At 42.0% G+C, this 12,192-nt stretch overlaps 1 protein-coding gene across 2 annotated transcripts in view; it reads left to right on the plus strand.

Moving 5' to 3' along the window:
* Nucleotides 1-12,192, plus strand: part of gak (cyclin G associated kinase) — a 42,255-nt gene that overhangs the window by 18,310 nt on the left and 11,753 nt on the right. For both annotated transcript variants that reach the window (XM_036979347.1, XM_036979348.1), the window contains exons 10-11: nucleotides 1,802-1,877; nucleotides 7,049-7,169. In XM_036979347.1, the coding sequence (XP_036835242.1) occupies nucleotides 1,802-1,877; nucleotides 7,049-7,169 (197 nt within the window). The remainder of the gene's footprint in view (nucleotides 1-1,801; nucleotides 1,878-7,048; nucleotides 7,170-12,192) is intronic.

A 12,192-nucleotide genomic window follows, 5' to 3' on the forward strand; every position in this document is an offset into this window, starting at 1 on the left:
GTAGTAGTGGCGGTAGAAGTAGTAGTAGTAGTGGTGCTAGAAGTAGTGGTGGTAGAAGTAGTGGTAGTAGTAGTGGTGGTGGTGGTGGTTGTAGTATTGGTAGTGGTGGTGGTGGTAGTAGTATTGGCGGTAGTAGTAGTAGCAGTGGAAGTAGTAGTGGTAGTAGTAGTGGTTCTAGTAGTGGAAGTAGTAGTATTAGTAGTAGTGGTTCTAGTAGTAGTAGTGGTTCTAGTAGTGGTAGTAGTAGTAGTAGTAGTAGTGGTTCTAGTAGTAGTAGTGGTTCTAGTAGTGGTAGTAGTAGTGGCGGTAGTAGTATTAGTAGTAGTAGTGGTTCTAGTAGTAGTAGTGGTGGTAGTAGTAGTAGTAGTAGTGGTTCTAGTAGTAGTAGTAGTGGTTCTAGTAGTGGTAGTAGTAGAAGTAGTGGTGGTAGAAGTAGTGGTAGTAGTAGTGGCGTTGTTGGTGGTGGTTGTAGTATTGGTAGTAGTGGTGGTGGTGGTAGTAGTATTGGCAGTAGTAGTAGCAGTGGTAGTGGTAGTAGTAGTGGTGGTTCTAGTAGTAGTATTAGTAGTAGTGGTTCTAGTAGTAGTAGTGGTACTAGTAGTGGTAGTAGTAGTAGTGGTTCTAGTAGTGGTAGTAGTGGTTCTAGTAGTAGTAGTAGTAGTGGTTCTAGTAGTGGTTCTAGTAGTAGTGGCGGTAGTAGTATTAGTAGTAGTAGTGGTTCTAGTAGTAGTAGTAGTAGTAGTAGTGGTTCTAGTGTTAGTAGTAGTAGTGGTTCTAGTAGTGGTAGTAGTAGTAGTGGTTCTAGTAGTGGTAGTAGTGGTTCTAGTAGTAGTAGTAGTAGTAGTGGTTCTAGTAGTGGTTCTAGTAGTAGTGGCGGTAGTAGTATTAGTAGTAGTAGTGGTTCTAGTAGTAGTAGTAGTAGTAGTAGTAGTAGTGGTTCTAGTGTTAGTAGTAGTAGTGGTTCTAGTAGTAGTAGTAGTAGTGGTAGTAGTAGTAGTAGTAGTAGTGGTTCTAGTAGTGGTTCTAGTAGTGGTGGTAGTAGTAGTGGTTCTAGTAGTGGTAGTAGTAGTGGTTCTAGTAGTGGTAGTAGTGGTGGTAGTAGTAGTGGTTCTAGTAGTAGTAGTAGTAGTGGTAGTAGTGGTTCTAGTAGTGGTAGTAGTAGCAGTAGTAGTAGTAGTAGTAGTAGTAGTAGTAGTAGTGGTTATAGTAGTGGTAGTTGTAGTAGTAGTAGTAGTGGTTCTAGTAATGGTAGTAGTAGTGGTTCTAGTAGTAGTAGTAGTGGTAGTAGTAGTAGTGGTTCTAGTAGTAGTAGTGGTTCTAGTAGTAGTAGTAGTAGTAGTAGTAGTAGTAGTGGTTCTAGTAGTGGTAGTAGTAGTAGTAGTAGTGGTTCTAGTAGTGGTAGTAGTGGTTCTAGTAGTAGTAGTGGTAGTAAGGGGTAGACATAACTGCTCCCCTGTGTCTGAGTGCAGATTTAGGCTGGGATGATCTGTGTTAATTCAGTGGTTTCTCTGTGGGTTAAGGAGCTTACCCCCTCCGGGGAGGAGGCACAGCCAAGACTGGCAGGACTCGTGAAGGTTTGACCCTCGCTGACACACCCAGATATACCTCCACTCTAGTCCAGGGGAAATGTACTAATGTTCTGACTGAATCTAACGACTCTGACTGCCTTCTCTTGGGACTTGTTTTCCTCCTTCTCTTCACTTGTCGACTGTTTGTTTTTTGGTGCTTGGTCGCCCCCATGAGTCTGTTGAGGCCAGATTACTGTTTGAGGCCTGCTTACGATGGCTATGAATCTCTGCAGCTGCTGGAGCAGAACGGAGGCTTTGGCAACAACGGCGCACAGCCCCCAGCCCAGATCCACAACATCCACAACGCAGGTGAGTTCAAACGCTATGTGTGTCTCCTCGTGTGTGTGTCTCCTCGTGTGTGTGTCTCCTGTATGTGTGTCTCTCGTGTGTGTGTCTCTCGTGTGTGTGTGTGTCTCGTGTGTGTGTGTGGTGTGTCTCGTGAGTGTGTCTCTCGTGTGTGTGTCTCTCGTGTGTGTGTGTGTCTCGTGAGTGTGTGTCTCGTGAGTGTGTGTCTCGTGAGTGTGTGTCTCGTGAGTGTGTGTCTCGTGAGTGTGTGTCTCGTGAGTGTGTGTCTCGTGAGTGTGTGTCTCGTGTGTGTGTCTCGTGAGTGTGTGTCTCGTGAGTGTGTGTCTCGTGAGTGTGTGTGTGTGTGTGTGTCTCGTGAGTGTGTGTCTCGTGAGTGTGTGTGTCTCGTGTGTGTGTGTGTGTGTGTGTCTCGTGTGTGTGTGTGTGTGTCGTGTGTGTGTGTGTGTGTCGTGTGTGTGTGTGTGTGTCGTGTGTGTGTGTGTGTCGTGTGTGTGTGTGTGTCTCTCGTGTGTGTGTGTGTGTCTCTCGTGTGTGTGTGTGTGTCTCGTGTGTCTCGTGTGTGTGTGTCTCGTGTGTGTGTGTGTCTCGTGTGTGTGTGTCTCGTGTGTGCGTCTCTCGTGCGTGTCTCGTGCGTGCGTGTCTCGTGCGTGCGTGTCTCGTGCGTTGGTAAAAACTCAACACATCGTGTTTGGAGGACAAAGAATGCTGAGTTGCATCCAAAGAACACCATACCTACTGTGAAGCATTGGGGTGGCGGCAACATGCTTTGGGGCTGTTTTTCTGCAAAGGGACCAGGACGACTGATCTGTGTAAAGGAAAGAATGAATGGGGCCATGTATCGTGAGATTTTGAGTGAAAACCTCCTTCCATCAGCAAAGGCATTGAAGATGAAACGTGGCTGGGTCTTTCAGCATGACAATGATCCCAAACACACCGCCCGGGCAACGAAGGAGTGGCTTCGTAAGAAGCATTTCAAGGTCCTGGAGTGGCCTAGCCAGTCTCCAGATCTCAACCCCATAGGAAATCTTTGGAGGGAGTTGAAAGTCCATGTTGCCCAGCAACAGCCCCAAAACATCACTGCTCTAGAGGAGATCTGCAAGGAGGAATGGGCCAAAATACCAGCAAGTGTGTGAATACCTTGTGAAGACTTACAGAAAACATTTGACCTCTGTCATTGCCAACAAAGGGTATATAACAAAGTATTGAGAAACTTTTGTTATTGACCAAATACTTATTTTCCACCATAATTTGCAAATAAATTCATTAAAAATCCTACAATGTGATTTTCTGGATTTGTTTCTCATTTTGTCTGTCATAGTTGAAGTGTACCTATGATGAAAATTACAGGCCTCATCTTTTTAAGTGGGAGAACTTGCACAATTGGTGGCTGACTAAATACTTTTTTGCCCCACTGTATGACCCCTGATCACAGACCTTCACCTGAAGGCCGGATGGTCACACTCTCACAACCCAGCAGCTGCTGTGTTTGTCCTCTTAGAAGACGCATGGTGTGGTCCACTTGTCACCTGATGTTTGCACTCGGTGTGTTTAAAAAAAACAAACGAAGAATAGTAATAACCTATAGATTTTAAATGCTGGAACAAGGCTTTACAGCTCACTCACTTAGGAAGGGACTGGCTCGTCAATATGGCTCACAAAATGTAGTTACAACTTAAATCTTAGTCAGAATGGATGATGTTTCATATATATTATGAAGATAAAAATATATATCCTCAGGGAAAAGCACAGGCAGGATTTGTAAGTTTATATGCTTAGTATTTTCCATTTTTTACTGGCACTAAAATAATTCAAATACTAAGCATAACTTTCATATCCTGCTTTTCCCTGTGGATATATTTTTACATTGACTCTTCAGAATTAGCATTGCAAACATCTCGTAGGAAAACCTTTATTATAATCCATTATGATCTTGGCTGAAAAATATATATTTTTTTGAATCTATCATACTTGGAAATGTAACTTTTAAGGAAGAGTGCTTATGGAGTGGACACTACTAATACTGCTACTGGTACTACTACTGATGTTGCTACTACTACTGGTACTACTGCTACTGCTGCTACTACTACCACTAATGTTGCTATTACTGGTACTACTACTAATGTTGCTACTACTGGTACTACTACTGCTACTACTACTGCTGCAGCTACTACTACTAATGCTGCTGCTGTTGCTACTACTGCTGGTACTACTGCTACTACTACTACTACTACTACTACTACTACTGGTACTACTACTGGTTCTACTACTATTACTACTGATACTACTACTAATACTGTTACTACTACTGACACTCCTAATACTGCTACTGCTGCTACTACTACTGGTACTACTTCTGCTACTGCTGCTACTACTACTGGTACTACTCCTACTAATACTACTACTATTACTGCTGCTACTACTACTACTATTACTGATGCTGCTACAACTGTTACTACTACTACGGTTACTATTACTACTACTACTACTACTGGTACTACTGGTACTACCTACTGGTACTACTACTACTATTGGTATTACTATTGCTACTACTACTACTACTGCTACTACTACTACTACTGCTACTACTACTACTATTGCTACTACTACCACTGCTACTACTACTACTGTTACTACAACCACTACTACTGGTACTACTACTGTTACTGGTACTACTGTTACTACTACTGCTGCTGTTACTACTACTGCTGCTACTAATACTAATGTTACTACTACTGCTGTTACTACTACTACTACTATTATTACTGGTACTACTACTATTACCGGTACTGCTACTACTACTGTTACTACTACTACTACTGCTACTTCTGCTGCTGCTACTACTGTTACTGTTGATCTGGTGCTATGTATTTGGCTGTTAAGAGGATTGCTCTTTTGGCAGTCAGCCATCTTGTGAACAGACTGGGGGCTCCCTGTGGTGAGATGCTTCCTGCACTCATTCACACCTGGCGTCAGTGCTTCATTTGAGCTGGATCCTGCCGGAACAGGATCCGGCACCTCTGTTTTGTTCTCTTTCGTTCACGGAGCCCATTTGCCAGGATCAGGTAGCCTACCTCTTGTGGCATGAACAATTATTTTCACTGTTTTGCAATGTAAAAATCATAATAAAAGCCATCAGAGTAGTTACATTTTGGATTCCTCTGTAATTGTCATGCCCCGTTTAAAAACAAACAAACATGTCATGTGAAAATGTGCCTGATATTGTAAGAACTGATTCATGTTGGGCTGGCCCGGGTTTATGGCAGTATTGTAACCTATATAGACCATTTATGTGGTGCAAGAGAAGCACGCCTGTATCTCTCACAGAACTAAAATGAGATTCACTTTCTATGATCTCTCTCCCTTTCTGTGCTCTGATCTCTCTCCGTCTCTGTGCTCTGATCTCTCTCCCTCTCTGTGCTCTGATCTCTCTCCCTCTCTGTGCTCTGATCTCTCTCCCTCTCTGTGCTCTGATCTCTCTCCCTCTATGTGCTCTGATCTCTCTCCCTCTATGTGCTCTGATAGAGCCGCCAACTCTCATTTCTTCAGCATTTCACGTCATCATTTATTTCCTACTAGAATATTAGCTACGGGAAGTGTGCTGGAGGTGAGGCAGCACTTTGCATTCTGTTAAGAAAGAAATCAAATAATTCCCAATACTACATCAAGAGTACACCTATAATTTAGCCACAGAGGATCCGTAGCTAATTTGTAAAAAATTGCCTAGGCATGCCTACCTGCGGTAATGCGTGTCAGATCTGTCAGTGAATAGCATGCAGCCAACACAGACCTTTTCTCGAATATTTCAAACACAATCGCTGGAAAACACAGGTTGGAAAGCAAATAATTCCGCCTGAAAATAAAATACTAATCTGTTTATGTTACCAAGTTATTCACTTCAAAATAGGCCTATTGAGTGAACAGCATTGTTTTTACAAAGTAAAGCAATTGCGTGAGTCAGTGAAACTGGGAAGATGTTTTGGACTAATTTCCTGCTCGTATTGTAACCTACAGTAATGTGTTTCTACACTCAGCTTGGCTATTGATGGATTGAAAATGAGGATGTTTTTATTGATCGGTTTGTAGCCTGTCATTTCGATAATTTAAAGATTCTGCGAAAGTCTCCAGTCATGTAGAATTGCATGAAATGCATTTATGAAAGCCCACATTTTTTCCAGGACTCAAAAAAAAGGCTACAATAAATGTACTCCGTGTGTGCAACTTCTGCAGGCGGCTCCACACCGCGGCTCATTTTTTTGTTCCAGCACGTCCCATATTACAAATGAAGCACTGTCTGGCATGAATTCAATAGTGCCACACTGTAGCAAAATGTTTCGCAGCAGACGTGTTTTTATCGGATAAATTCAGGGTTACGTCATCCCTCTAAAAACAACATGGGGAAAAAAAAAGACAAAGGACCCAATTCAATGAGTGGTAGACTCATGTCAAACCTTATTGTCTAGTCCAGGGTTTATCAACTCGATTCAGCCATGGGCCAATTTTTCTTTCTTGAGTGGATGGTCGGGTGGACTGAAAATTGACCAGATGAAGCACAAACTAATATGCTTGACTAAAACATAATCATTTCAAACCTTGTTTACATTTGTATACGATCGTGTGTCTCTATTATGCAAAGAATACTTGGAAACAGATTTCATTGGTGTCAAAATAAATTTTGGCCCGGGCGCCGCATTTTTGTCTTCAATGAGTTCTGGAAGGCCACGTTGAAAATAGATTGTATCTCCTCGCAGTCAAAATGTACAATGAGTAGTCCTCTATCCATGTTGTTGTTATTATTATAAATGTTATTATTATTATTATTATTAATTTTAAGCTCCCTGACTCTCTAGTCTTTTATTTAAAATATTATTAGAAGCTGGACACAGTCAAGAAACTGAATGTAGGTCCATTATCATTTAAACACAGTTTAGATTTGAGTCATTTTAAAGTATATTGTGCTGTACCCGTCTCCAGGAATGTATTGATGTGTTTTATTATTATGTATTTTATTTACTCAAACCACCTGTGGCCAGGATGTTTGACACCGGTCTCAGATTGTGTGATAAATGTAAATGGATGATTAGCTTCTGAAAAGTATGTTTATTTCCAGATGCTTAATGTGTGAAACCACTTTTGTGCGCTGACCCATGACTTTGTCTCCTTCCTGTGTGTTACAGGGGTGTACGGTGCAGACCCGGACCAGGGCGGGGGCTTTCTCGACATCCTGAAGGGAGGAACCGAACGCTTTCTGACCAACATCAAAGACACCTCCTCTAAAGTCATCCAGTCTGTGGCCAGGTGAGAGACAGTCGGCTCAGAAAACACCTGCAATACATTATACTGAGAAACATCACGATACAGTATACTGAGAAACACCACGATATACATTATACTGAGAAACATCACGATACATTACACTGAGAAACATCACGATACATTACACTGAGAAACACCACGATACACATTATACTGAGAATCATCACGATACACATTATACTGAGAAACACCACGATACACATTATACTGAGAATCATCACAATACATTACACTGAGAAACATCACGATACACATTATACTGAGAAACACCACGATACACATTATACTGAGAAACACCACGATACACATTATACTGAGAAACACCACGATACATTACACTGAGAAACATCACGATACACATTATACTGAGAAACACCACGATACACATTATACTGAGAAACACCACGATACACATTATACTGAGAAACACCACGATACATTACACTGAGAAACATCACGATACATTACACTGAGAAACACCACGATACACATTATACTGAGAAACATCACGATACAGTATACTGAGAAACACCACGATACACATTATACTGAGAAACATCACGATACATTACACTGAGAAACATCACGATACATTACACTGAGAAACACCACGATACATTACACTGAGAAACACCACGATACACATTATACTGAGAAACATCACGATACATTATACTGAGAAACATCACGATACATTACACTGAGAAACATCACGATACATTACACTGAGAAACACCACGATACACATTATACTGAGAATCATCACGATACACATTATACTGAGAAACACCACGATACACATTATACTGAGAATCATCACGATACATTACACTGAGAAACATCACGATACACATTATACTGAGAAACACCACGATACACATTATACTGAGAAACACCACGATACACATTATACTGAGAAACACCACGATACATTACACTGAGAAACATCACGATACACATTATACTGAGAAACATCACGATACACATTATACTGAGAAACACCACGATACACATTATACTGAGAAACACCACGATACATTACACTGAGAAACACCACGATACATTATACTGAGAAACACCACGACACACTGTGCATTTGGAAATTATTCAGACCCCTTGACTTTTGCCACAACTTGATACGTTGCAGCCTTATTGTAAAATGGATTAAATTGTTTTATTTCCTCATCAATCTACAAACAATTTCCCATAATGACAAAGCAAAAAACATTTAATTTGTTTAGAAATGTTTGCTTATTTATATATAAAAAAATTAAAAATAAATATAATTTTTATACATTATTATATTATACATTCTACATTCGTGCAAATTTGTAAGAGAGAAACTGAAATATCATGTTTACATAAGTATTCAGACCCTTTACTCAGGACTTTGTTGAATCACCTTTGGCAGCGATTACAGCATTGATTCTTCTTGGGTTTGACGCTACAAGCTTGGCACACCTGTATTTGGGGAGTTTCTCCAATTCTTCTCTGCAAATCCTCTCAAGCTATTTCAGGTTGGATGGGGAGCGTCGATACACGGCTATTTTCAGGTCTCTCCAGAGATGTTCAACCGGGCTCTGGCTGGGCCACTCAAGAAGATTCAGACACTTGTCCCAAAGCCACTTCTGCGTTGTCTTGGCTGTGTGCTTGGGGTCGTTGTCCTGTTGGAAGGTGAACCTTTGCCCCAGTCTGAGGTCTTGAGTGCTCTGGAGCAGGTTTTCATCAAGAATCTCTCTGTTCTTTGCTCTGTTCATCTTTGCCTCGATCCTGACTAGTCTCCCAGTCCCTGCCGCTGAAAAACATCCCCACAGCATAATGCTGCCACCACCATGCTTCACTGTAGGGATTGTGCCAGGTTTTCTCCAGATGTGGCGCTTGGCATTCAGGCCAAAGAGTTCAATCTTGGTTTCATCAGACCATAGAGTCTTTAGGTGCCTTTTGGCAAACTCCATGCCGGCTGTCATGTTCCTTTTACTGAGGAGAGGTTTCTGTCTAGCCACTGTACCATTAAGGCCTGATTGGTGGAGTGCTGCAGAGATGGTTGTCCATCTGGAAGGTTCTCCTGTCTCCACAGAGGAACTCTGGAGCTCTGTCAGTGACCATTGGGTTCTTGGTCACCTCCCTGACCAAGGCCCTTCTCCCCCGATTGCTCAGTTTGGTCGGACGGACAGCTCCAGGAAGGGTTTTGTTGGTTCCAAACGTCTTCCATTTAAGAATGATGGAGGCCACTGTGTTCTTGGGGACCTTCAATCCTGCAGAAATGTGTTGGTGCCTGTCCTCAGATCTGTGCCTCAACACAATCCTTTCTTGGAGCTCTACGGACAATTCCTTTGACATCATGGCTATGTTTTTTTCTCTGACATGCACTGTCAACTGTGGGACCTTTATATAGACAGGTGTGTGCCTTTCCAAATCATGTCCAATCAATTTAATTTACCACAGGTAGACTCTAATCAAGTTGTAAAAACATCTCAAGGGTGATCAATGGAAACAGGATGCACCTTAGCTCAATTTTGAGTCTCATAGCAAAGTTTCTGAATTCTTACAGTACCAGTCAAACATTTGGAAACACCTACTCAATCCAGGGTTTTTCTTTATTTTACCGTTTTCTACATTATGGAATAATAGAGAAGACAACACTATGAAATAACACATAGGGAATCATGTAGTAACCACAAAAGTGTTCAAAAAAATAAATAAATATATATTTTATTTTTGCTTCTTCAAAGTATCCACCCTTTGCCTTGATGTCAGTTTTGTACACTTTTGGCATTCTCTCAACCAGCTTCATGAGGTAGTCACCTGGAATGCATTTCAATTAACTTGTTGAAAGTTAATTTGTTGAATTTCTCTCTTTAATATGTTTCCATTAGCCGGTAATAGCCAGCTTTTGGCCGATAAAAAATCTCTATATATATATATATTTAAATAGAAGTGGCAGCGGCCAAATGTCCAGAACAGTAAAAAATCCCATTGTGATATAATGCTTTTTAGCCTTTAAATACCAGTTTGATGGAAATACATTTGACGTGCTTATCGGTCTATAGGTTCATTCTCATAAAGCGTTTGAGTGGAAAATGGATCAGACAGCGCGAGGGCTGCTGCTACAGCATCTCAAAGCAGTAAATACACAGGCAACGGAAGGCAGGGTTTATCAGCAGGGTTTATCAGCGTCATACCACTTTGCAATGAGCTGGAGGCAGTGTCCATTTTTGAGAACGTATAGCCTCTTAATTGTATGAAACCTGAATGTTTTACTACATGAGGCATGCCTCATGTATTTTATATCAATATTTTTCATTGTCTCGTAGCCAAAGACCCAATCCGAGGTCACATTAGCGACCCATGCTAGCTGTTGCATGTTAAGATCTCCACTCATTTCTGTCACATGAAACCTGTCACCCGTTAATTGCATTATGGAACAAACATGTGCGTGTAACCTACTACCTTGTGTGCGTTGCTGCGATCATATTGTGACGAAATAATAGTTTATAAACATTTTAAGCGAACTGTTCTGATCTGTTGCATCAGACTCATTTGCTTTTTAAAGTTGGGGGGATAGTGATGGGGGATAGTGATGGGGGATAGTGATGGGGGAATAGTGATGGGGGGATAGTGATGGGGGATAGTGATGGGGGAATAGTGATGGGGGAATAGTGATGGGGGAATAGTGATGGGGGAATAGTGATGGGGGAATAGTGATGGGGGAATAGTGATGGGGGATAGTGATGGGGGAATAGTGATGGGGGATAGTGATGGGGGAATAGTGATGGGGGAATAGTGATGGGGGAATAGTGATGGGGGATAGTGATGGGGGATAGTGATGGGGGATAGTGATGGGGGATAGTGATGGGGGAATAGTGATGGGGGATAGTGATGGGGGAATAGTGATGGGGGAATAGTGATGGGGGAATAGTGATGGGGGATAGTGATGGGGGATAGTGATGGGGGGTAGTGATGGGGGATAGTGATGGGGGGATAGTGATGGGGGAATAGTGATGGGGGATAGTGATGGGGGGTAGTGATGGGGGGTAGTGATGGGGGATAGTGATGGGGGATAGTGATTCAGCTGTTTGTTACTCGTCTTGTCTGAGGAAAAGTAAACGCGGAGCGTTATTCTAACATCTTCAAAGTGCACGTTGTAATTGGGTAAGAAGGAGTGCATGTTGTAATTGGGTAAGAAGGAGTGCACGTTGTAATTGGGTAAGAAGGAGTGCGTGTTGTAATTGGGTAAGAAGGAGTGCATGTTGTAATTGGGTAAGAAGGAGTGCATGTTGTAATTGGGTAAGAAGGAGTGCACGTTGTAATTGGGTAAGAAGGAGTGCGTGTTGTAATTGGGTAAGAAGGAGTGCACGTTGTAATTGGGTAAGAAGGAGTGCACGTTGTAATTGGGTAAGAAGGAGTGCGCGTTGTAATTGGGTAAGAAGGAGTGCATGTTGTAATTGGGTAAGAAGGAGTGCATGTTGTAATTGGGTAAGAAGGAGTGCACGTTGTAATTGGGTAAGAAGGAGTGCACGTTGTAATTGGGTAAGAAGGAGTGCGCGTTGTAATTGGGTAAGAAGGAGTGCGCGTTGTAATTGGGTAAGAAGGAGTGCGCGTTGTAATTGGGTAAGAAGGAGTGCGCGTTGTAATTGGGTAAGAAGGAGTGCGCGTTGTAATTGGGTAAGAAGGAGTGCGCATTGTAATTGGGTAAGAAGGAGTGCGCGTTGTAATTGGGTAAGAAGGAGTGCGCGTTGTCAAGTTGCATGTTCTGTTAATATGAATTTGTAATGAAAATATGATTTCTGTCATTTTGAGAAACGTGGGTGGACGCCTTAATCCGGTTACGCACCCAATGCTCAAAATATCCGGTAAATTAAAATGCTGCTGGTCAAATGTCTGGTGCCACATTTCCGAAACTGAAAACCTGACACACACACACTGCTCAGAAAGACTTCCCTTTCTGCATTGTCGCAAATATCTCTGCCCATGCAAGCTCCACACACTCACACACACCATTCTC

The sequence above is a fragment of the Oncorhynchus mykiss genome, chromosome 6 (genome assembly GCF_013265735.2).
Source record: "Oncorhynchus mykiss isolate Arlee chromosome 6, USDA_OmykA_1.1, whole genome shotgun sequence".
Lineage (NCBI taxonomy): Eukaryota > Metazoa > Chordata > Actinopteri > Salmoniformes > Salmonidae > Oncorhynchus > Oncorhynchus mykiss.